The sequence below is a fragment of the Parambassis ranga genome, chromosome 21 (genome assembly GCF_900634625.1).
Source record: "Parambassis ranga chromosome 21, fParRan2.1, whole genome shotgun sequence".
NCBI lineage: Eukaryota > Metazoa > Chordata > Actinopteri > Ambassidae > Parambassis > Parambassis ranga.
In genome coordinates this window covers 13,632,522-13,659,642 of record NC_041041.1, presented here as the reverse complement: position 1 = coordinate 13,659,642, position 27,121 = coordinate 13,632,522, and the positions used below count along the sequence as shown (strand labels likewise).

General features: G+C 40.7%; 1 protein-coding gene across 2 annotated transcripts in view; it reads left to right on the top strand.

The window, feature by feature from the left end:
• LOC114453856 (protein FAM126B) overlaps positions 1-27,121 on the top strand; it is a 36,148-nt gene that overhangs the window by 867 nt on the left and 8,160 nt on the right. For both annotated transcript variants that reach the window (XM_028433777.1, XM_028433775.1), the window contains exons 3-12: positions 10,721-10,800; positions 13,918-13,996; positions 15,050-15,151; positions 16,467-16,646; positions 20,640-20,720; positions 22,206-22,321; positions 24,057-24,152; positions 24,806-24,922; positions 26,718-26,805; positions 26,918-27,074. In XM_028433777.1, the coding sequence (XP_028289578.1) occupies positions 13,946-13,996; positions 15,050-15,151; positions 16,467-16,646; positions 20,640-20,720; positions 22,206-22,321; positions 24,057-24,152; positions 24,806-24,922; positions 26,718-26,805; positions 26,918-27,074 (988 nt within the window). In that variant the 5' untranslated portion in view covers positions 10,721-10,800; positions 13,918-13,945. The remainder of the gene's footprint in view (positions 1-10,720; positions 10,801-13,917; positions 13,997-15,049; positions 15,152-16,466; positions 16,647-20,639; positions 20,721-22,205; positions 22,322-24,056; positions 24,153-24,805; positions 24,923-26,717; positions 26,806-26,917; positions 27,075-27,121) is intronic.

Here is a 27,121-nt window from a genome sequence, read left to right as displayed (position 1 = left end):
ACTACGGACACAAGTCTTGCCTGTCTTTAGCTAGGGACCACACAGCAGATGCTCCCTCGCTGGAGCCAGGCTTCCAGCAGTCAGCCGTTTCGGCCTGGTCACGACTGATGGAAAATGAGGATGAGGATGTCCACCAGCTGCTGACTAGGACAGGCATGCTAACGGCATGCAAGCCAGGCTAAGGGGCAGCTAACGTTGGCGTACAGGTTCAGGCTTTCGTGGCAGTTGTGTGTGAACGTTAGCTAGCAGTTAACCAACCGGCTAACAGCTGCGTAACCATTCAGGATACACGTTAGCTAGCTTAACGCTGTCCACATATACACATGTTCTCTATGCATTTTTCAACACTGACAGTTTACAGATTAAATCCAAATATGCTGCTGTTAATATTTCAGATTGACTTTTTTAAAAAATAGAGGCGAAAGTTTCACATTGTTAATCCTTTTGATTTATATAACTCAGCATTGATGTATACAAACAAATTCTTAAAGTAACTTTATTTGCAGTAAATTTAGGTGAGCTAATCTGTGTTTATTTACTGTACCAATGAGTGCAGTGGCCTTCACATATGTATTTAGATGCGCAAATGTTTCATTATGCCAAGTAATGTTGTGTATGAACAATTAATTTATGCTATGCTGTGATAATCCACCTCTGTTTCATCAGTAAACATGGGTGAGCACAGGCAGTTTATGAGCATGTTGTTACTCAAGCTTTGCATTCAGGAAGACTTAAAGTGGGCTGTAGTTCACAACCACAGTGCCGGTACCTGCACCAATTAGGCTTAGAACAGAGATCCTATTCATGCCCCAGGATGTTTAATAAGCTACACAGAACTGTGTATTACTATGGAGCAGTTGTTCACGTCTTAAAATACTCCATACAACAGCAGCATCCCTTGTTCATTTCTCCTGCTCTGTCATGACACGTTTCCGTTTTCCGTATGGATGCTGCTCAGAGTGCTGCTTATATCTTTTTAAAAATTAGCAGTAGTAAAATAAATTGAACAATGCTTGCAGTGACATTGGTTTGAATGAACAAGCCACCGTTAAAGTAATAGTGTAATAGGCAAAGATGTCGAGCTGAAGATCCAGATAATTCCATGCCATCTGCTCCTCATCCTCAACTGCCATCCTCCTCTCTCTCTCTCTCTCTTTCTCCTCCTCCTCCTCCTCCTCCTCCTCCTCCTCTTCCCTTGCTGTATCTCTGCCACCATGTGTTTTGGGAGTAGGCTATCATCAGAGCTGCAGCCTATTTTAGACAGAAACTCCATTTACCCACTTAATCTGTGTCTGCTGCTCAGTGGAACAAATGTTAACTTCTTCAGCCCAGTGTCTTTGATGAAGAGAGATGTATCAGATCTAAATGTGCAGATGCATGGACTCTACAGCGTGGCTTGCATTTTTTGTGACTGTGTTGTTTGGTTGCACATCTGCTCCAGTTGAGAACATGTTGAGACACCTCTAAACCAAAACAAATATAACCATATCTCCATTGAGCCGTATTGAGCTCCATAGTGTGTTGCCTCCCTCCCACCAATGGCGAAGCACACGCTTAGGGGATCAAAGCTGTAATTAGCCTGCCATGGATTAGCATTGGGGACTATTTTCCACTGTACTCACTCCCACAGAGCCAGAGGATCACACAGGCAGTCAGCCCCCTCCTGCCCTCACCCTTCTATTTCAAAAGAGAAGAACAGCCATGTTTGTTGTGGTTCCCATCTGCGCAAGCATACATACAGGAAGCCTAGAGAGTATAGACATGAAGTATTTCTGAATTTGCTCAGAGTATTTCCCGTTGTCTGTTGTCATTGAGCATACATAGTAAATTTGTTGATGCACTCCAAAGTTTTCAGCGATGTCAGTGTTGTCATGTTGCGTGCAGCTTGGAGAGTCAGCTGTGGCTAACATGCAGAGTGAGCTGTGGTGCTGCTGACTCACTGCACTGCCAGGTATGAGGTCTTGTTTGTGTGTTGGGTCTCCATAATGTACAGTATGTCCTTCTGTGAGCCAAACAAGAGTACACAACAGGTGGGACAGCATGGTGTGGTTAATCTGCTACAACTAGGGCTGCAAATAACAAGATTCTCTTCACACTTACACACATACACCTGGATTATTTCCTCTGTAAACTAGTTAGTCTTTAAATAGTGATACATCCGTTATAGTTTACATTACAACATACATATGATCTTTATTACTTTAAAGTGACATAGGTCTGTGTAATAAACCATTTGGCATGTCAGGTTGGCATCTTGAGCCATGTTATGTTATCTTGCAATAAGTAGCTTTCTATAGTTCTATACTTTCTACCTGTACAATATTCAAATGTAAAGCCTATTTAAAATGGCCTGTTGCAGAATCACTGCAAAATGAAATTTAATGAAAAAACAATTCTGTGCCAATACAAAACAACAATACAGTATTTCCCTTTAATTGAACGTTTAATTAATAAAAGGGTTTTAATACAACAGTCTTTACTTTGACAGATACACATGGCTGCCCTTGGTGACGTTTCAGTTTGCTGTGTTTGATTATGTTAGATTAACTGTATTATCCCTAAGGGGATGGCCTGTTCCCATGGAGGTGATGAAAGCCTTTGTCAGCCAGACTGGCTGATTTCAGGGTGGCACAGGCTTTTCCCCTGCTTGTGTGCATCTCAGTGAGTGCTGTGTTTATATCCCTTCGGTTCTGTGTTGGCAGATCAAGTGGTTAAGCTTTAATCCACTCTCTTCCCTGACACGGTGAATAACTAACTTACACCAGTTTTTAGCCAGGTTTAATATACTGATGATTAGCTGTTACCAGTTTGTACTTGAAGCTATAGTTTAAAGAGTAGGAGGAGTTAGGAGCCCACACCTGAAACCTTACAGAAATGTTTAACAAAGGTTGTGACATGGTTCACCTACTGTTGACTAGACTGACATCTTTAGACAGCTGGTCAATGTGAACAGAACTGAACTTGCACGCTCTTCAACAAACACAAAATCAAGAGATGTTTGCAGATCAGTTAACAGTAAAGCAGCAAATCTTCATAAGAGAAGCTGGAGCTTCTGAATGTTTAACATTTGTGCTTGATAAACAACCAGTGCTGCTCCTCTGTTGCAATGACCCCGAGGTCAGAATAGTTAGGATATTTGATCAAATCATTCTTTCTGCAATAGAACCAAACTCACTTGAAGGACTGTGGGTAAGAAATAGAGTATGTGAGCCTCTTGCTGTGGTACAATGAAGATTTGCAGCTATGAGGGCTGTTATGGTCTAACTCCAGTTATGTAATATAGCATTAATGCACACAAAAACTTCCAGCTGTGCTGAACATGTCCTTATTTCACATAACAGCTGTGTGACAGAAGTAAACACATCCTGCTGACCTCAACACACTTTACATTAGAATGAAAGACACCTGACCTTTGCCCTGTTACAGGGTGTCAGAAGAATGTATGCATGTGTGCATGGAAGGGAAATGCAAGCTATGTATTATTGATATGACAGCCTGGTCACTGTGTTTAAGCCAGGATGATAATGGGTCATCCTCCTCTGAGAGTCTCTGTTCTCCGCGGGCTTTACCTTCCTGTCGGGCAGCTCTCTGCTCTCCTGCTCTGCTTGCTGGTCACGACTCAGCACCCATCTGAAGTACTGAAGAACTGATGCCAAAGCCTGGTTGATTCCAGGGCGTTTGAATTATTGCCAGTTATTTGTTGTTGTGATATAATGGACAAGGTGGGGAAGCAAAGTGAAGGCTTTTGCTGAAGCAAGCTCTTAGATGTTGTGTGTAATCTAGCCAATAGAATACACAGCTAGAGTAAACCAGTTAGTCAAAACCAGAGAAAAGAGTGAAATAGAATTATGTGCATAATTCCATTGTTTTAAATGCCTAAGGCCTAAAAACCCCAAAGTGATGGATTGTTTCATTAGTGTGAAAAAGTCTGGCCAGAACTCTGTGGCTAATGCTTATTAACTTGGCAGCAGTTGTGAGCTAACCGCTGTCTTTGTCCAGCGAGTGTAATGTCTTTGTGTTCACTGCAGTGCAATGAACGGAGCTAAACTGTAGCCAACATCATTGTTGTTTTTTTCAGAAACTTGTGTGATTTAATGTGGGTATGGGACAAGAAGGAAGTTAAGGGACCAAATTCATGATTTTCCTGATGTTTAGCACTTTTCCAGGACCTCCCAGCATCTTATATGCAGCCTCCCCTCTGTTCTTTTTTTGTTGAACCCTTGGCTGTACAGGCTCTGGTCTTGGCATGTCCCGAAAGCTCAAGGTGGCCCATTGTTAGAAGACTGTGTGAGCAGCTTATCGTATTTTCCAGACTATAAGTTGCACTTTTTTTCATCCTTTGGCTGGGTATGCGACCTATACTCAGGTGGGACTTATATATGAAAAAATATACAATTAGCCTTGTGTCCTGACGTCCCATTACAAATATAATGGTAGCTGTTTCGTCCCTCTCCTGGCGGTTCTCTTCCACCTCCAGCTTGTCCACACTGACGCTCACGTTCATGGAACGTGTGCTTGCAGCTGAGCCGATAGGCCGCTAATTCCAGACAGCTATATGAGCGCACAGTAGTCGCCTTTGACTCATTTACAGGATGTTTATAGGAATTTCTGTGCAGTGAAGCTAATCGTTTCTCCGCGTGAGGACTTGTTGAAGTGCGTGTGTCTCACTCTCAATGCCCTGCAGCCGCACCACTTAAGTTAAGAGGAATTCAAAAGGATTATGCAAGAGGTTATGCTAAAAACGTAGTGATTTACGGTGGCCCACTGGTGCGACTAATACTCCAGTGCGACTTATCTATGGGTTTTTCTTCTTCATTATGCATTTTTTGGTTGGTGCGACTTATAATCCGGAGCGACCTATAGTCCAGAAAATATGGTAGTATTGCAGCACAGCGTGAAGTCAAATGCTTAACTGTTCCTACAAACGCACACACTGTCAGCAGCATTGATAACTACTGTTGAAATAGTGGTCATGTGTCCGCTGTTTGAACTGTCAATGAACTTCGAAGTGCACTTATATGACTAACAGTCTGCTCCACCTGATGACTCTGGTATTGCACTGTTGATTAAATACATCTGTGCATTCTAATGCAGTGTTTTTTGTGTTCTGATAAACCAGCATACCACTAGCTTCAGGTTCTGGATGGAATGGCTTTGCAGTTTGTAGCAGATCTCCCAGAGAGGAGAAGCTTTGGCAAGCTGTAGTCTAGGTGGCGTAGTGGGTCTCTCTGCAGGGTCAGAGACTTGCAAGAGAACAGGCTGCTGGGTGAGAGGAGCACAGCTGTAATCTGTGGGTTTCACTCAACCCAAGGTTATCATTGTGATTCAGATCATGGATCATGATTGTAAAACGAAAAATATTAAATGAAGACTCTGTAGTCCAACACCATAGGACTATCATGCATTAGACTATACTGGTGTACCCATGATACTTTTTTGTTAGTATCCCTGACATGTACAAAAAGTAAGAATATTTGATATTTTTCCCTCATAATGGAAATAAACTGAAATATATATGTATTTTGCACTAGAATAATACATTGGAAACATTAAAAAATATATGGTTCACATAACACAGAAGGACTCATACATAAATTGTTCAGGATTAAGATGGAGTCTAAATGTATAGAATGTAGCTATGCATTTTTAGTAATCATATGTTTAGGTGAGCCCCTGACAGAGCATTCTGGAGGGCACCAATACTGGCAGCATGCAGTATGCGTGTGTGTTCACACATTTGCATTGAAATAATTTGTATGACTCCTGCCCTCTCCTGCCTTAGAGAGGTCGGACAGGATGCTATTGGCAGTCACCTGTACTGTTGTGTGTTGTGGAGCCCTGTGTGTGTGTGTGTGTGTGTGTACGTAGTTGCAACATGGGCCCATCCCAACACGTCTGGCCCCGCAGCTGCAGCAGAGCTAATTTTAGCCCGGGATGTGCGTACGCCTCAGTTCCCCTAGCCTAGCCTATGAGAGATGAGGAGAGGATGAGGGTGAAACGGTAGCCAATTTTTCACTTGCTTTTACTCTCTTCTGCACCTACCGATTTTACTCTCTGTGTTATTACCTATCTGTGATATATATTCTTTGACCAGAGAAGTAATTTCTTGTGTGTCTGTTTATGTGTCGTAAGGGGATTTATATTCATTTCCACATTGTTCTTTGTTTGTGACCTTTACTACCATAAGTCAGTCAGCCATGCTGAGGTGTGTGTCACACCTGTCTTCCTCTGCATCTCTTTAACTGCATATGGACAGAAGACCTGGCATTGGGGTAATTTTCCAATGCAGCATTTGCTAAAAATAAACCCCTTTCTATTTCCATGTAGACAGCCAACTCCGCTGGTGAGTGGCTGGTTCTTGTTACGTTTGACAGGGGCATAGGGAGATTACAGCAGACTGGTTCACCGTAGTCGGGTATTAGAGTTGATCCCTCTACCTAGGGAAAGTGTCTGGATAAAGTGAACATTTCATGAAGAACGCATGCAACACAGGAGCTAAGTCAAACTCCCTCCAACGTTGACTGTATTAGAGCAAGATACACAGCAGGGAATCCAAATGGGTGCGTGCACGTGTGTGTTTTCTGCTTACTTATGCATTTGAGCTTTGCTGCAAATCAGCAGACTTATCCTTCCTGGCACACTACTACACAATATCAGCATGAAAATAGCTCATCCTGAAAGGTATAGGGCATCTGGAACAAAAATAGAAGTCAGGCACAGCAATGGATCATTGTATGTTGTGTGGGGTGTCACTACATCTCTGAGAAAGAGTAGGTGAGCAATAAATTCTGACAGTGACACATTAACAGTCATCAAAATAGTGTGTAATCTGCTCCTAACATCAAACACCTCTAGAATTACTTGAGCTGCAGAAATAAGTCTTAAATAGCAGAAATATGTTTGCACTTTCCAAAGGTTTATTGAATGGCTTCTGGGTTATCCTACAAAAATACCTGTTATACTTGTTTTCATATAAATTGCACATTTTATAGCAAAGAAAATGTATCGTGAATGACTGAACGGTCACACTGTGTCACACTTTGTTATATTTAGCTTATCATGGTCACAGCAAACAAACATGAAGGAAGAAGGATAGCATCACAAGTGGCCCAAACGGTAAAGACATGGAGCTTGCTCAGGTTCAATAATTCATGGCTGGCTGAGCTAAGCTGACCTTGAAAAATCCCCCGTGTTGGACTGTTGAAACCTGGCACTCCTCATTTAGGCCAAAGAGGAGAAGTTGAGACCAGACAGATGCAAACCCACATTTGCAATAGTTCCCATTTGCTCTTATTTGACTTTTTATAGCATAATCAAGTTCAATCAATTCATCAACTTTACATACATGATTAAGCAAATAACAAAAAGCAAAACAAAAAGCTTGACCTGGATGGCAAAGGTAACTTTATATAGCAACAGGTAATGTCAGCTTCATTTGACTCCACTTAATAATACCAAAACCTTTCCAAAATTTAGTTTGACAACTCATAATAATTGAGTGTTTTTGGACACAGTTAATTCATATGAGTGTTAGGACGAATTGTTATGTGTTGTTTTGAATAACTTTGCTATTCTCCTGACAAATGCTTCTGCCACATTTGCATGTGTAAGAACACGTTTCAACAAATGTTCCTATAATCTGGTGTTTTGAACACAGATTTATAAGTTAACGTTGGAGTAAACATTGATTTCTTGATACGTTTATGGTTTCCATTATTTCCATCAGGTTGCCAGTGAACGGCAAATAGTCTTGATTGTCAGCAGCAAAAACAGCAAAGCTGCCACACTCAACACTGGCAGGGAATATGTAAAAGTCTGTCTCCGAAAAAACATGGATTCAGTGTTGTTGTTCAGTGTGTTAACACAAGTAAAGGTAGTGAGCTTCTGCTGTAATACTATTTGCTTAATCGATCTCATCTCTCATGCTTTGGGTGCAGCAGTGTTGTAAAGAGAGGCTTTCTGTGTCCCTAGCAGGGCTGGAACCTTGCATTTGTTTAAACTGGTTTAATGAGTCACAGGTACTCGCATGATTCATCTGTCTGTAATGAGTGATGAGTAATGTAAGGTATTTGAGGAGCTCAGGAATCAGCTGCTAGTTGGACAGTTGTGTGCTTTGAAGCCATGCATTGTCACTCTTGTGTCACCTGTTGGAAGTTTGAATTTATTCTATAGCTAATCCCCACTTACAGATGTTTATCTACCCTGACAGCAGGGTAAACAACTGGCTGTGGCTGTGTGGTATCACTGTCTGAACTGATTTAATTGACATTGCAACATGATAAGATGATAATCATATGTTATTGTTTGAACTTTAGCAGTGAGATGACTGATTGTATTACTTCACCAGCTTAAGGCTGCTGAGCTTTTAGGCTCCAATATGAAGATAGCCACATATTGTGCAGTTCCTTCTCACTTGTAAGCAGAGTCTGAACAACACATATCACTCAATATTTGCATGACTGCGCTGCTCAGTGGCCCTTTTCTCAGTTTATCAGCAGCAGTGTGAATGATGTCACTGTTTTAACCCCATTACACTAACATATGAATAGATGTTTTTTTAAACTGAAAGAAAATGTCAGAAACCTGGTGGACCGGGTCACAATGTTTATCTAGTTCCTTGGCATTAGACTTAATACTGACGATGCTGATACTAGCCATTGAGGATAATTTTAGTTGCCTGCCCACAAATTCAGAAATGAGAATACTCCGTTAACTAGTTTGTCTTGAAATTAAGGACACAAAATACTTTTGTTGCCATTGTGTTAACCTTGTGCAGTGCTCAGCAGCATGTTGAGCGATGTAATTGTGATATGGGGTTTGAAGTGCCGTAAACAGGATGGGTTGGCACTCTCCTATTCCCTTGTGAGCCCCGCTACAGGACAATGAGCAGGTCCTACATAGAGGAAGAGCGGCCCTGGAAGGAAAGTTTGCTTATTGTCATTCGCCAGGCCTCATTAGGTGCATGACATATTTAGCAAACAGTGACGGCTGGCTGGAGAGCACTGTTGACATTCAAATAGTGGGATGGTTGCAAAGTGGGGTAAGAATCATACTGTTATTGCTGAATAAGTACCAGCTACTAGGGTTTGTTGTAACCAGGAGGGAGGTCAGAATTAATTTGGTGTCATCATTACTTATCTACAATGTGGAAAATAATAAAAATGGGGAAAAAACACATTCTCTCATTCAATGTTTTGCGTTTTTATTATAATTTTCTACATTGTAGATTAATACTGAAGACATCAAAACTATGGAGGAACACATGTGGAATTATGTAGTAAACAAGAAAGTGTTAAACCAATCGGAATATGTTTTATATTTTTATTCTTCAAAATATCCACTTTTTGCTTTGCTGACAGCAGAGTGAAGACAAAGTAGCCATTGAGTGAAATTTACCTAAATAAAAACAAAGAACAGATGCTATTAAACTGTCAGTATATTTATCATATTTATTGACCCTGGTACATCTTTATGTGAATAAATCACCAATTTTTTAGCCACCATGATAGTAGAAGAAACAGCATAGATTTCACTGTAGCACCTGAGCCAAATGAATACTAACAAGTCTTAAACCTCTATACTATGACTTATTCTAACAATATATTCATATTTGAATATGCCTCAATATTCTTTCGAACTCTTCTTCCTTGTCGTACATGACTCTGTAACCCAGCATATTATCTCATTATGCAGCAGATGTAGATTGTTTGGTATTATTCATTCGTTCTTCCTCTCTTTGTTGTATTCTCTCATCCCAGAGCCACTGTTACGCTCAGCTTTGATGAGTCATACACAATGAGTACACTTTATCTGGTGAAGGAGAATAAATACTATCTTTACAGCTTTCAACAGCGAGCCTATACACATCACTCCTGACAGATGGGACTCCTGCACTGTCATTTCCTTGACTCGTTGTGATGAATTGCTAATGTCAGATTCGCCTTGGATAAACAGAAGGCTGTGTTCAAAATACTTAACAGCAAATGGAGTGCTCAGTGATGCAGCACAGTCTGTTTCTCAGGGACAGGCAGCGGCATAGAGTGGTCTGTCTTCTTTTTGTGTGGCACTTATTTATTCTGTCTAGTACAGTAAATGTTATGGGTGGGGAACCTTTGGATGCATTTTAGCAGTGGAGGACAACAGGCTGACTGTTGCTATGCAACAATAAGGAACTGGGAAGTTCACTCCTTGTGCCATGACTTAAATAACCTTCAAAATGGTGTTTCTTGGCGAAATCTATAGTTTCAAAAAGTTTGTTTAATTGTTGCATTTCTGCACAACTGTAATGCTTTTAGTGTTTACAGTGCATCTATCTTTTGGTCTTCAGGGGGGTTGCTTATGTGAAGCCTTGTATCAGCAAGATAAGACTGGTTCCAAAAGCCTTTGTGTGTCTGGACCTTCTTTTTAAAACCTCTGTGCTGCAGTCTGCATGGAGTTTATTGGCTGATTAATATAATATTTTTATGAGATACAGCACTATCTTGAAGTCTATCTGTAAAATAATAAAAGCCATTGATCAATTCACGTTTTCTAGATAAAGCGATTCTGATTTAGCTTTATCTCTGTGGTGTGTTGTAAACAGACAATATTTGTTTAACCTGAATGAAACACAGATGGTGAATGATGATTCTCAGCAATGCCAATGACTGTTAATGTTCTGTTAGCAGTTATTGCCTGGATGATCAGATTGATGATTATTTTATCTTCTTTGTTGCCACAGGTAACCCTCAGTGTGACAGATGTGTGACACTGCAGAGAACCATTCGCCTCTCCTGGAGATTTGAGTTCTGGGACACTGAGGTGAGCACACTCATGTCATCAGTTTGTGTTTAAACCAGAAAAACAAACTAATCACACTTTTTAATTGTCAGTTTTCATGATCATTAAATCATGTGGACACCGCCTGCATTCCTGCCTTTTTGTTTTTATACACTTCTGAGGTCAAAATGATCTAAAGTGTTTAACAAAAAGAACAGTTGGTGAATATATGCCACTGCTTCAAAGTTACTTGACTACTGTTTCCATGGTAACTGATAAGCTCAGCCTGCCGATGGAGAGTTTCACCTCAGTGAGTCTTTGCCAGCGTGACAAGCCAGAGGAAATGAATGAGTCAGCCTTTCATAAAGAGCTGAAACAAGCTGACTAAATGGAGGCTTTCAATTCATGGACTCAGATTTAAGTAGTGTACTTGTACAAAATAAGATTTCACTGGTTCATATAATTATCCGTTCTGAACAGTGAACACTGATGATCCCCGTGTCCTCCGGTTTAGAGATATGCATCATTGTGAAAATGGATGTGGTTTAAATGTGAACCTCATAATAGTGAAGAGCCTTGAAGGTTATCCACCCGAGGTTGCAAGAGAGGAGTTCAGCAGCTCTTGTTGCAAGCTTAATGTTTGTATTTTGTATTATTTGGGTTAGGTTGAGGAAAGGTCATTGACATTTGTTTTTTTTTTCTTTAATATGAATAATAAGACTTGCTATGCTGATGAAATATAAATATGTTATGTTAGGTTCATATAAGAGAACGGAGAGTTAAGTTTCCAAATAAATGTGTTCCAGTTTATATACATATATAAAAACATACATGTAAATCTGGAGTGGCCTGAAGAGTTCCTCCAAAGGGTCTGGACTGTCATGATTTGGATTTAACAAATGAGATTAACATGGTTTACTGTGGGAGTCAGCATCAGGACTGTGCTCTAGCAGTTATACAATGTTTCAGGCTTGCAGGATATAAGCAGTACTTGCTAAATCTGACAAACTCTGTGTATGCATATTCCAAATTTTGCCCACACACAGCTGCTTAGTGTTGAATCTAAACAGTAATAGCCTGTCTAAGGGACTTCCTGCATGAAATTTAAGTTTATTAAGTTTTGTTAACTTTCTTACATTTGCAAGTTAACTAAGGACAGTGACCTAGATACGGCTGAGTTTATTTACAACAGTCTTCTTTCACATGTCACATGCTGTGAGAGCATGATTTTTCTGCCAAGGGGTGAGGAATAATTTTGCTCAGATCTTAGATTGGAACATAAACACGGACAGCGCTTTATTTATAACAACAGACTATAGCATGACTGTTTTTGATCTATACTAAAAACTGTAAAAACTATAGTAACTGCTGAACATTGCTGTGATATCTACAGCGTTTGATTAAAAAACATACAGAGATGTGGAGTTAGCAGAATCAGTCTGTTGGCTGCAGAAGATCATCTCACAATGAGACAACGAGCTAAGTGGGATCTTCCCACATTGAAATGAGTTAATCCGTAATCCTATCAAGTCAAACCTACAACAATCTTTTGAGCAACAGAGTTTGAGCTCTAATGTTATCACAGTTTAACACAAGCGACTGAGCAGAAACTCAGCTCTCAATCAGCTGTTTATTTGAAGCGACACACATCGACCAAGTTTTCTAAATGAGAAATATTAAGATTCAGTGTAATGTTAATTGTTGAATTCTCTTATCAGAAAATATGACCATGAATCAATCAGTACAGATTTTTGATTAAGGCAGAAACAATCAGGGGTTCCTTTCATTTTGTATCTGTAATTTAGCTTCTGGTAGATAAAAGGCATTCTGATACATGTATGGAATACCATCTTGTCCAGTAATCTGTATTGCACACATTTTGTTCTATTTGGAGGGACATACAGTGTACAAGGCTTCAGCTTTGAGGTATAGCAGTAGCATCACCAATTTCAACAACAGTAATCTTATGAGTAGTATTTGAAAAGGCATGAGTTCACCAGGGCAAAGCAGTAAAAATAAGGACAAACTGAAGTAACAAATTGCTACAAACATGAGAAATTCTGTTGTTATATTTAGATTTTTTTAACATCTTTGGCAGATCTGTGCCTGTGCTTGTTTATTACTCACAGATTTGTTTGTGTTTTTTGTCTAAAAATGCACTGGCTGTACTCAGGCCTTAGGGTTTGTATCAAGAAAGGAATAAATGGTATGGGATCATTTTAAATCTCTAATTTAGAAGCAGCCTGCATGCTTTAAAATCAAGCTAAGGGTCAAGCCTGATTAAAAGTGGATGATTACACTGTGACTGGGCTAGTTACTACATGTGCTCAGTCTATTTTTAGCATTCTCAAAGGTTGATAAAGGTGATCATATTATGCTTTGGAGAAAGCTGTTGAATTATGACAAAGGATGGCCTCGATTGTGAGCCCTGCTGTTACATAAAGATTGTTTTTCTGTCATTTTAGCAGCTTGGCACACTGCGTCCCTCGAAACTTCACCTACAGCTTGTATCCAAACTGTCACTGAAGCCTGTGACTGTGACACTGGCTCTTACTCACAAAGCAGCAGCAGCACTTTCTCTCCCTGCTCACCCTGCTGAGACACGTGTCTTGTTCATAGCGAGCCTTTTTATGGGATAAATAATGAGAATATATTTTCTATGGGATGAGGTCTGAAGGGGAAATGGCTTGTTATTTTGGGTGGGTTGTTGAGGTTAAATAAGCAAGAACAGGTACTTCTTGCAGTATGCAGACTGTTTTCTCCCTGTGTATTGAGATAACATAAATGTGTATCAACATTTAGAAAAGAAAGCTCTCTAACTTTTTGGCTGCATCAAAGACAGACCCAAGCTTGGCCATCTAGGATTTGATTTGTCAAGCTCTTGGCTGCTCTTTGAATCCATTATGACAGGTGAGGTCACTGTAGTGGGTTGTTATGTAACAGTTTGGTCAGCATCACAGCTTCAGGGGGTGTAAAAGAGCCACGCTTGGCTCACTGATTTCTGCTTTCATAAGATTTAAATTGGCATTTATCATCCATTTGTGTGCTCATATGCAGAACTGACAGTCACCTCATGAACACATGCGAAGCATGGGACTGAATAATCACTGCTTTAATCTTGTCTCCTTTGTTCTTTTTTTCTCTTTCAATGTCTACCAGGCGGCCAAAGGGGGGGTCTCTGAGGAAGATGCTGGGTTCAGAGCGTGGTATTGTCGAAGAATGGCTCTCAGAATTCAAGGTAAAAGCCTCCCATCCTCACTCCCGAGTCACAACATACAATTGTACTCCTGCAGGCTGTTTTCCAGAGAAGCCACAAACTGTGGAGGTTACACCTGTGATGAAGTGTACAGGTGTCTGCAAAACACGTCTTTAACATTTCAGTTGTACATTTTAATTTAGAAAGTGCAAGCAAAAACTGAGGAGAGGTTAGAGCAATTTAATGCCAGGCTCAGCTGCACTTTATCAGAATCAGCATTACTTTTATCAGAGGAAGCTCTTTGTACAACACAAACTGTACCTGAAGCATTTTTTTGTTCTCAAATCACACACAAAGGAGCTCTGTGATTTTAATTTTTAAGGGCATGTTTTGTGCATATGCATGCTCGTGTTCCTTATAGCACCAACTCCACATTTTCTATACAGTAAAGTATATTTTCACTCATCATTACCTCAGATCTGAAACTTTAACCTGTCTGTCGTGAAATAGTAGTTTACCAGGATGTAAGCCTGGATACATTACACAGTGGCGTTTATGAATTACAATATAGATTTAAGCTCAGATGCTCTAAAAGTATCAGTAGCAGCAGGCTATTATTAGCATTCGCTGTCTATTGACAACAGAAGCCAAAGAACATGAATTACAGTGCATTAAGAGGGAGGGAGCAAGAGAGTAGAAAATATTGAAATAGTAAAAATAGATTGGTATGACTCATAAGTGAGACTGGGCACATCATGTTCTGTCCTCAAAATGACCATTCTGCCATGCTGAGAGGCCATCTCTGCCTTCTGTCATCTGCAGACAGCACATAGTCTTGACCAGTTAAAGAATATCACCCCAGGATATGCTGAGCTTGTCAGACATCATCACTCTGTCATGTTCGGAGAGTTTTTATCAATTTATTTTTTACAGATGCTTCCACAATCACTTACACCAACTGTATTCATCACTCTTTTTCTGCATGAAAAAGGCTCAAGTGTAATAATAAAGATTATTTATCACTTATTTGTCTCTAGTCTTGTGCTGAGATGTAAAAGGTATGTGCTTAACAAGCCTTTTGTCTCCTTGCTCTAGTCCCTACCAGAAAATCACATCCCCAGCTACGCCGGCAGCCTTCACCTCAAAAAGTCTCTGGTGCCAGCACTCTACCGAGTCATACAGGACCCCAACAACGAGGTGATACACCGAAGACAAACACATGTACACAGAGTCCAGACTGTGGCTGTTTTTAGCTCAAGGAAATCTGTCATATGATGTCACCTCAGCTGGCATCGACTGAGAAACACACACAGGCACCACAGCTCTGTTGTGTGAGAGTGTGATGGATGAGTACAGTGGGAGTGCCAGCATCACTACCTGTCAGTACACAGTGTCCCCTGTACACACACACACGCTTTGCCAAACTAGAACATCTGGTATCCACACTGGAAAGGCTACGAGCTCTGTCACTCTGAAGTAGACAAGCTTTATTTATTCACAGATGTTTTCTACACTCTGACTGCTAGAATAAACTAGAATGTTTGCTTTAAAGGGCCTAACGAGACATTTTTTTTTAGCAAAGACCTGAAGGCACTGAATGAGAAAGGTCTTTAATTTGACTTTAATGATACAGTCTGTGCCTCCATTTCTCACTCCCACCATATTTTCCCCTCTATTTCATGGTTGAATTTGGGTGTCAAGCAACCAGGGATCTAAATTCCATTAGGGCCGTCAGTCTAGCTGCACAAACCCATTAATGATGAGAGGAGTGATTCAGGAGTGTGTGTGATAAAGACAGAAAAAGAGAGACAGGGAGGGATGGTGCAAAGTGTGCTTAACTGCTCTGTGTGTGTGTGTGTTTTTGTTTTGTTTTTTGTTGATGACATCGGGGCAAATGCCTTCCCAAGTTCATTAATGAGATGCTGCTTATTACCCGGTCAACCACAAACAACACACACAGGCACATTTACAGAGTAGTGCTGTGTGGGCACTCACTGCGTTGACCCTTTGACAGTATAAACACATTGGCTCTGCTGGCTCCCCTGAGACAACATCAGCCCGGGTGTTCATGGTGAATTTTCCCCTCAGCCCTTCCTGAATGCTCCCATGCAGCTCCCACTATTGACGGGAAACAGACAACACTTTCCCTCCATTGGTGCATCCTGCTATTTTAAAGTCAGGATGACATTCTTTCATGTTTAAAAAGATGGACTGATTTCTGATTGCTTCTGTTGCCATGTTGGAGAATTTAAACATTTCTTTTCAAATAACTATAAGAAAATATATCTATAATAATAAATGATTCTGAACATAAAAAACAAGCAAGAGTTGGGTTATTGTCAGACTTTTTGCATTGATTTTTTTTAAAGAAATAAGCTGAGTAAATTAAAAATTGTACATCTTATTGCATCTTTTGAACTCTATTAGAAAAACAAATGACCACAGTGTAAGTTTCTCTAAATTGACAGACCAGTGCTTATTTGCACACATTAATTCCCCCCCTGTGATTTAGCTTCTGGAGCCGGTGTGCCACCAGCTGTTCGAGCTGTACCGGAGCTCCGAAGATCGCTTGCGACGCTTCACCCTTCAGTTCCTGCCTGAGCTGGTGTGGGTATATCTGCGGATCACTGCCAGCAGGGATCGTCAGAGCAATGGCTGCATTGAGGCCCTCCTCCTGGGCATCTATAACCTGGTGGGTGTTTTTTGGTTCTCTAAAAGATAGACATACTGTAAGTTGGACCCTGTGACTTATATCAAATACATAGATCAGTGTGTTCTAAGTGAGGATGTTTTCAAAAGTAAAGCCAAGTAGTAATTGTTTATTTATTGCCAATCCTGTATTCTATTGGATGTTTGTTGATTTACATTTATTGTGGGTGTAAGAGGCCTGAAGGCATTTTCCACCAATGGTTTCCTTATCTTTAAATGGAAAAAAATATGGATAAAATGCCTCACTACAATCCACAGGGTCTGTTAATACCACAAAAAGGTGGATAGTGCATATAAAAAACATTATATACACCTTGAAATGGAGCAATGGCAGCATTAGCCATACCAGTGGAGTGTTTGATACACTTTGAGGGAACTCTTTGAAAATATTGTACAGCTTACAACACTTTCTAAAGGTGACACACTGCCTTCAAAAAAATGAGCAGGAAAAGGGCGATAATGGCTTCAGGAGCCTTTTAGCTTTAACTAGTGCCTTAATGGATTGGTCAGATTATGGTCAACTCACAGCCCAAATCATTTCAGCAAATTAACTGGAACAATGAATCAAAGGCACTACAATATTATCCAGTCTAACTAGATTGTCTACTTTAAGTGTTCCTTCAGATTGAGGTGTCACTGCTCTGCAACAGACCCTGACAGAGAATCACATTAAGCACAAGACTATGGTTTTAAATTAGCAGCAGGGAGGACTACAGGGTCTACTTTCCTGCTGTTGAACTTAAAGTACTAGATCTGACCCTGTATTGATCACTTCCTCAAAGAAGACATTGTTTTGTTTTTTTAATTCTGTTCCCAAGGTGCCCCGCTTGAGACTATTAATTGGATGTTTGTGATACAGCATGAGATTTGTTTGTACAAATAACTTTACATTAGACAAATCTGTAAATGCTAGACATGGATGAATATAGATAAAATATTACATTACTGGCTGGAAAAAAGGCAGTGCTTTTCTCAGAAACATATCTGATGATGTATATTTTCAACTTTGAATGGACTTTTGTGATATAAAAAAAGGAGTCAACATTAGCATAGGTGGAACGTTGGTGAGGTTGAATAGCTGTTGGCTACAAAGATGACCTACAGGGAAATCCCTGTTAATAGACAGACTGAAGATAGATTGCATCACCAGGAAACACCCTTGGGGAAATGCGCTAAGAGCTGGAGATATCAATAGAAAGAGTTCCATGTCATCCAGCGCAGTTTAGGGTATAGCCATGCATAAATTATTCCTCTGTGTCTATACCACGCACACGCACACACGCACACACGCACACACACACACACACACACACACACACACACACACACACACACACACACACACACACACACACACACACGCACACACACACACACACACGCACACGCACGCACACACACACACACACACACACACACGTTGTACATGCTGCCATAGACAACTGAGCCTAGATAAACAGCTTTGCTCTCAGCAGTCCCATCAGATATTCAGAGATGTCCTGTTATTCAGTGAAGGGCAGAACAAGGCCTGAACTAGCCATGCACTCTGGGAGAAAATGAGATAAAAGGGATAAACCTGGTGCCGTATCACATTCCAAAACCTAGATTAAGGATGCCTCCATGCAAGAAGTCCTCAGCACAAAAGTTTAACCACCCTGGCCAGCCTGTGTGGGGAAACAAACAAAAATATTACACTAGAGAAAACACTGTTATCAATAATTGTCCATGTTTTGATAACTTCTACACACCTATTACAACTTTATCAGCTGCACACAATTGGTAAGACTAGTAAAATAGGAACAAGTGCTTTTACACAAATCTTTATGAATACACTTTGTCATTTCGACTCTGATTGTGAATAGTAGAGATAATCTGGCATTGCATTCAGAAATGGCATCATTTTCTGGGACACATTAATCTTTGTGTTCCATATCGCTGTGTAAAATTGAAATTGAGTGATGAGGGTGCTGGCAGTGACATTTAATCTTGTCACAGTCAATAATGTGTACGAGCAGAATGGTCATACACCAGATCCACAACGTGAGAGACTGGAATCATAGCCATATGCTGATAAATGCTTCCAAGTCCTCAGCGATAAACTGGGTTATCAAATGCATAACATGCTATTATTAAATGCGATGCTGCTCATGGGTACCATGAAATTAAAGAATCTTGTCATTCAGCACAAAACGCCTACAGCAACCATAATGAGACATACAGAGACAGATTAAAAAACAAATACAGCTCGACAAGTGCGGCTACAAAGGACAGAGGCCAGTGTGACACCCAGCAATCTCAGACATTGAAAGCAATGAATACAATCACTGTCATAGAGAGGCAAAGGTTAACCCCATTTGTCTTGACAGAAATATGGAGACCCACCCCAACACTTGCTTTTGTCACTGTTAGATATGAGTAGTGCCAAGATTCCCACTGAAATCACCCACCATGGTCTTTGTTTAAATTATTTTCATCAAGAAAAAAAAGAAACAAAATTTCCAAAAGTCCAAATTTTTGGAGACTGTAACACACATATGTCAAAGTCAAGGCCCCCAGGATCATATTTGATTAGTATTAGAACCGGCCCGCAGGCCGCTGGTGTTTTGCACGCACCAATACTACATTTCCCACAATGCAACGGTAACCCACGAACTCACTGCAGCGCAGCAAGCGCACTTCGGCTTCATCATTCATTAGCAGTCAGAGCAGATGTCAACTTTCTGCTACCTCCTCCCCAAAAAATGGCTAAACGGAAGGTGGATGCTGAGAACAGGGGGTTTCAAGCTCGGTGGGAGGCAGAGTACATGTTCACTGAGGTAAATGGCAAACCTGTGTGTCTTCTGTGTGGAGAAAGTTTGGCTGTAATGAAAGAATACAATTTAAGAAGGCACCATGAAACGTCTAAGAAACACACAGACAAAGACAAGAATATGGACACGGAACAAAGGCTACAGAAGGTGGAAGAATTATTGATAATAATAATAATAATAAATAATAATTGATTTATTCTATATTTTCTCATTTTACTATTTGAAGCAGTAATTGGTAGGATAATAGAGCAGCATAATATTGCATTTTCAGTTTATAATACATGCAGTTTCATTTATGCATTTATCTTGATATAAGGAACATTTTTTGATTTTGAAGGAAAATTGCTTTTTTGCTGTTTGCCTGTATTTTTTCTTTTTAACTTACTGACAGAGCCATAAGAAAATATTACTTTATTCATTTAATGTACAGGACATGTGATTTTTCTTTGAAGGCAGTTTGTTCTTGTCTGTGTGCCTGCTGAAAAATGTTTTCCTGATTATTCATTTAATCATTAAATAATACACTGTGTTAGGTCTTGGTTCAATAGGCTACATGCAATCATTTCAATATGTTTTAATAAACATTGAATCAGTCCGGCCCTCGGCTTATAGCCAATTTGTTTTTTTGGCCCTCTGTGTATTTGACTTTGACATCCCTGCTGTAACACATAAACACAGGTAAACCTGTAGCTCTAACTGGCTAAGAAAAAGAATCAAACATGGGAAAATGGACAGCCGGTGAAGTTCTGGCTTTATAGAGCATATACTATGTTACAGTGTTGTGTGTAGTGTTGAACAAAGGGAAGTTGCTATATCAACCATTTGTCATTAGGTAACTTCCAATAAGGAATGTAAATTCAAAACACCATGTCGTTTACAGGGGTGCTCCCCAGTGGGGAGTTACCCTTAGGGGGTTTGTTGATGAAGATTCTCAGTCATCCAGGTCATAATACCATAGGGAGTTTCCAGGTCTTTAGTCTGAACGGGCCTCTTTTTAACACACCTACAAACCTTTCTCAACTTGTTCCGAAAGCGGTGTTTCTGCCATTCCCCTAACACTACTACAACAAAGACAATGTTTATTTTTACAATGTTACGTTTATCAGTGGCTAATCAATCTGTATGTGTGGTAGTATGTCTCCTGAACAGCTTCTCTTTTTTTGCAGGAGATTGTGGACAAAGATGGCAACAGCAAGCTCCTCTCCTTCACAATCCCATCCCTGTCCAAACCATCAATATATCATGAGGTAGGACCCCTGACTGTTCCCAGCTGTGCATGTTGCAAAGACCCTTTTTTATACAATAACAATTTGGTAAAGGGTGGGGCCTTCATTTTCGCTTTTGGATGAACATTCCTTTATGCTGACAAAAATTCTGAGATAAGATTTGAACCAGCTAAAATCGATACCAGTGAGGCCATCACCTTTCTGTATGATTTACTTTCCTTTCCTTTCTCATCTCATCACAGCCCGGTTTTACCTTTTTTGCTGTGTCTGCTTTTCTGTGGCTGTAAAAGTGACAGAAAGACTCATTTAAGTGGCTTTTTGGAAAATGGCCCCTCCTTAACACCACATGAGGTCTATTTTCATTAACCTCTCCTCCAGGGCTTAGTTATCTGAGTGCATTACTCCCTGTCTGCCAGAACATTTCCCAATCAGTGCTTTTCTTACAAATGTGAAAACCATTGTACATATAAATGTTTATTTCTTTCAATTTTAAATGAGAGCATGAGAGCAATCAAACATTAGTTCATTTTATTCTCTGTTATTTCCTGTTGTCAGACATGTTGGGTTTATGTATGCTGACCTGACTATCATAACAGGGCATGGTACTCTTTTGTTAAATTGGAATTCATCAGCAAGGTGTTACACAGGACATGGTGACCTACAAGGGCTGGTGGCCATTTTGCTGTGCCTGTTTTTTTTTTAGAGAGAATAGTTTCATACAATATGATGGCTCTCAGTGGGTGCGGGATTGTGTGAGTGTTGATGAAACTACAGTGTGTGGCGTGTGCTGAGGGCAATTTATCGCTGTAATTACAAGCTTGAGAGGCTCTTTCCTCCATGCTGGGAGAATGAAGAAAGTATGGAGGCAGGAGGAGGGGATAATCGTTTGTGTGTGTTTGTGTGCAAATCACCACAAGCTTCCTCAGCCGTAGTACGGCTCTGCACGTCACATGCTCTTATCCCCAGGCCTCCAGCATTCGCATACACCTCATTCGCTCTCTCTTTTTATATAACTAATCTGTCTGCTCAGAGTGGCACAGATACTTAGGACAAAATATCAATTCAATTTACCCATGACTTTTGCTCTGTAAGTGTATGCCACCAGAATGTAATATATTCTCTTATGAATTTACATCCCACTCAATGATAATATTATTAATAATAATGGTCAATACTTGAAACTCTCCCTCTTTTTATATGAGTCATGAAACAGTATGCAGCTCATATGCTGCACCACTGAATGACACTGATCATTGTCACGTTCCTCTTCACATTGTAGTCAGTCGAAGGGATCACACGTAGAATGACACTTTTACTGATGGAAATATGATGTTTATGTTACATCAAGGAATTAGTAGGAGGTTCAAGGAAAATTGAAACCGGTGGATTTTGATTCAAGATAGTTGGAGACCAATAAACAAACCCCATATTCACTCTGCTTACTGTAAAAGCCAGCATGCTAGCCTTGTGTTTGGTTTACTGTGTTTTTTCTTTGTGTGTGTTTAGCCTTCTAGCCTGGGGTCCATGGCACTGACAGAGGGAGCTCTCTGTCAACATGACCTGATCAGAGTGGTGTACAGTGGCCTCCACCCTCAGAGAGAGACCTTTACTGCACAGAACAGGTACTGCTCGACTCAAACAGCTGTTCACAGAGAGGACGCTAACGCCATAAAAGTGATTAAATTGCAGCAGTTTATAGACACTGTGCCAGGCTCTGTGTGGCGGTGGCATTGTTGAAAGTTGTTCAGCTTTAGTAAACAAATGTGACATCACCACACTCAGCCTAAATTTTGTCCTACAGATGTTATTGTCCTTTTATTTTGATATCTATTAAAATACTTTCTCCAACCTGACATTTAGTCAGTCCTGCTAAGATAAAATAACCCTTTTACGATTATCAGATCATAACCCCCGACTCTCGTTTGGTGTCTTCTGGCGAGACTCGGCAAGCCTAAAAGCTTTTTTGGCTCATACATTTTCCTGTTGTTCTGCCTGAATGATACTATTAGTATACTTAAAATTAGGGCAGAAATACTTTGTATAAAAACAGCAGAGCTGCACTTTTACATGCGTTTGTTTGCAGTGACATACATGCAAAGACGGAGCTATCAGAGCTGACAATGTCCAGAGCAGCGTGGCCTTCATCCGCAATGAACATACAGCATCATAAATATACTCAGTGGATTTCAGCAGGGCCTGGCCCCATAGCTTAGCTGAAAGGCCATCCGTGTGTCTGGCTCTGAGGTGATGTTTATGAGAAGAAAGCCCAAAGCTGCTGAGAGGTGCTGGGCCCAATCCAACTGATAATGTACAACCAGGCCGTTTACCTCTGCCTGCACACAGAGTCAATTATAACCTTTACACTTAGGGTCCTTTGCCGGGTTGTCGTCCATTAACATGTAAACAAAATATGCCAAGTATTAATACTTTTATACTAGCTAAAAGCTAGTAATGTTAACCACATTTCGTTCATCTGTTTTAACAGCAAAGCACCTTGGATCATTGGAAATTTAGTATGGGAATTTAAAGAATTTAATTTCATTAATTTATAGTTATAGGTACTATAGGTACTAATCGAAAAATAAAAGCAAGTATAGAAAAATATTTTCCAGGCTAGCCATGATCATTTCTGTAGTGTTCAAAATATAAGTTTTAGAATTTTGACACAGCCCCAGTTATGCATGGATGCATTTTCTGCATAAGGACATCGTGCCTTTATGCCAAACGTGCAGTGTTATTTCCACGAACTTTCGCTTTCTATGCATAAAAGAGACTAAGAATGTGTGTGTGTGATAAACATCATCTGGAATTTTGAGCTGGAATTCATATAGAACCTCTATGACGGTCATAAATTGAACCTGTCAGTCACAGAGGTGCACACACCCAAGTTTCCAGATCTTATCTACTCATGTCCTGTGAAGACCTGCACAACAAGCAAGCTGATTAAGCAAGAGTCTTGAATGTTGTAAGCTGACAGTACTTTGTGGAATCTAAGCAACAAGTATCCAGCAACTGTCAACTGAATTTTCTTTAGCCTCACATATTCTGTTTTCTCCTTATTCTGCATCATTGATATGATGACTGTAGACAGTGTAGGACTGAATTGCAGTGTTATGCCATGCATCTACAAGAAGTACACTGGCTGAGAATGAAAGAACTGCTGAGGGAAGCAGTTTGCCTAACAGACTATTTAACAGTTCATGGAGTTGACAAATTACTTCCGCAGCTCTGAATAATTGTTTTAAGTTAAGATGTCATATTTTTAGCATACACATGGGACTGAGGCTGATTCAGTAAAGATTGAAAGTGATTTTTTTTTTATTCCCTTTTTAACCCGTCTGTCTCTTGCTGTTGCAGGTTTGAGGTGTTGTGTTTCCTCATGCTCTGCTACAATTCAGCTGTGGTCTACATGCCCCTTTCGTCCTATCAGTCAGTTTGCAGGATGAGCTCACGGTGAGAAAAGCACACTCTTCTTTTCTTCATCTTTACTTCCTTAAATCACCTCCTCTGCCCTGTGGCTAATCATTGATCTCTGCACTCACTATCCTCTTAGGAGGATTTGATAATTTTATTAGAGATAAGTTGATGAATTTCTGTGATTGGCCAAATTTAATCCTGACTGCTGGATACCTGTCTGAGTCGGTGTGTCTTGGAAAAATTCTGAGACGCCCTGGAGTTCGAAGCAAGAATCAATGTGGAATTCACAATATGACACCCCGCGGCGGAGCCGCAGCCCGGTGATTATTCCACCGCGGTGCACAGACGATTCAGGATATGAATCGTGGCCTGCTGTGAGTGAGCAGACAATGCCTGAAGCAAGCTTCGTCTAGACAGATGGCAAACTGTGACTATGAAGCCTTCAGAGCACAAGAGCAGTGCTCACTCTTTGAGTTTAGCCCTATAGTAGGGACTCTGAACACCCTGTCATCTAAACCTCTGATGTTAAAGTAGTCCACTGCTTGATGTGTTTGCTCTTTGTTTAGTTTACTCAGGAAGTGACTGATGTTCCTCTTAGTTGTTCTTCCCATTCAGGCACATCTAATCTTTGCTTCCTGCACCAGTTAGGGAACATTCATTAATCAGCCTTCTTTTTTCTTTCTCCTCAGGTTGTGTGTATGTGGATTCCCCCGGCAACAGCAGAAGCTCTGGAGGGAGCCCTGCAACCGTGTTCTGCTTGACCCCGAGTTCATGGTGCAGATGCTGACTGCTGTCTATCATGCCATGTATGTATTTGTAAAGCTGCAATAAGAGATTTTTTTGGAGTAGTATAAAGTGCAAACACATAGTTTTCTGCTATTCTATTGGGTGAATCGAGTCACTTTTACCCAAAAATAGGACAGTGACCCTACCCCAAAGAAGTTCATATTCAAAGAAACATCAAATGAATGTCTGTGTTTTTCAATCAGCTGTCTCCCACAGTGTATTTCACTGTGTTGGCTCGCCCTTTGACACAGTGCTGCTGAGACCATCTCCACTGTTGGCTCAGAGGCCTAACAAAACGCTCCGCCTTCATACCTTTTGCACAGAACAGTAAGGCAGATTAAAGGAGCCACAGCCCCACAGTAAACAGGCTGTGTGAAAGAGGTTTATAAGTAATAGATACTAAGGATTTTCTACACTGTTTGCCTGTGGGATGTCACTAATGAGGCAAGTCTTGGTTCTTGTTTGCTGTGATCTACTGTAGAAAATGCCATCATAGTGGATGCTAGCATTCTACCAAGGGCAGATGCTCCCTACTGTACAGACTGATTACACCGACAGTGTATTGTGGGAGCAGGTGATTTCATCCTTCGCGAGGACAGTCGCTGCAAAGCTGATTATAGCTCCTCGATGACAGTGAGTCCACAGAGATGGATCCCCTGATATGATAGCGGCTGGAATCGCTGCTGTTAGGGATGCGGCAGCAAAGAGGGTGGGTCAGAATGAGTATGCATTGTGCCTCATCACCCCCATGAGGGTACACAGCAGCAGTCAGGAGATTGTAGCAGTCAGAGATTGTGTGTGTGCAAGAGAGACCCTAATAGCCCTTTTTGTAATCCCTACTATAGGATACCTCATTTCTAACCGCAGCTTCCACATTCACCCTTGGACCTAGCAGGCACACGTGAAGGGCAGATAAACATGAATCCACAGCTCCACACATGCAAAAGAACCTTGGCACACGCTGAGGACACAGTGGGATTTAGGTTAATATGTCCGCTAATGCTGCAGCGCTGTAATGCCACATAAAGAGAGAGAGATAGAAAGAGAGAGAGAGAGCGTGGTGAAGGGTTATCAGAACATCATAAATAGTAAAGCATACATATCCTGATATCCTATCAGCTTTAAAATCTATTCAGGAGCAGTTTTTTCAGATCATCTTTTACCTGCCCATTCATCCTCCTCCTTTTGATCTTAGGCCTAAAGGCGACCTGAGCGTTTGCATAAGCGAATCAAAGAGTGAAGCCGACCACCTCTTTCTCTTGTACTGGATTTGTGATTCTGCATATGTATTGCGATTTATTTTGTTATCCAGCTGCTCTCCCTTAAATGTGTTGACTAAATGTGAAGATGACACAAGATCTCCATCTTTGTCTTTCAGCCTTTTTAAAGATAACTTAATGCAACCATTCATTTTTCAGTTGAAATGGTTATTTTATTTTCAAGAACATAACAGAGACCATGGATCAGTACTCATTATTTTTGGGTATATTAAGCTGCACAGTAGTGCACATTCATATATTAGTTATACAACTTGGCAGCCTAAAATATCTGTGAAATAACTGTGAAAACCACATGATATACACGTTTTTTCCCCAATCTGATTATAAACAGCCTTTGCAACGTATAATCACTCTGAGTGCATATGTGGCCAAGTTGTCCTCCCCTCCCCTGCTGTAGCCGCAGGCATCACTAAATAACTAATAATAGTGTAAAGGATGTTACTCAGACATCAAGGCATCTTGAGAGACACTCCTGTTTGCTTGAACAAGCTCTGAACATGACGTTGTTTAATGCCGGTGTTTTTTTGATGTGTAGATACAATGGAGAGTGGGAGATGGGGCGAGAAGCTCTGGAGGACATTGTGTACAGAGCCCAGTTGGAGCTTTATTCCCAGCCACTCCTGGTAAGATCAACAGAGTCCACTTCAATCTGAAGGAAAATTAAGCTTTTGATAATGACGCTGTTAATTGTGCAATAGTAATGGTTCATAACTTGCATCTATGTGTCAACTTCAGCTGGGGAATGCCATTAAAAACTCTCTGCCAGAAAGCGCTCCTGTTGAGCCACAGGGACGCAAGGTGCTCCAGGTGGAAGTGACGCCCACCATAAGTCGTATTTCCATCTCAGCCATCACTACCGCCTCCATACGACGCCACCGCTGGAAGAGAGAGGGTAAGACTGACGTGATCTTGGCTGCATCACACAAGGAAGAGAAGCAG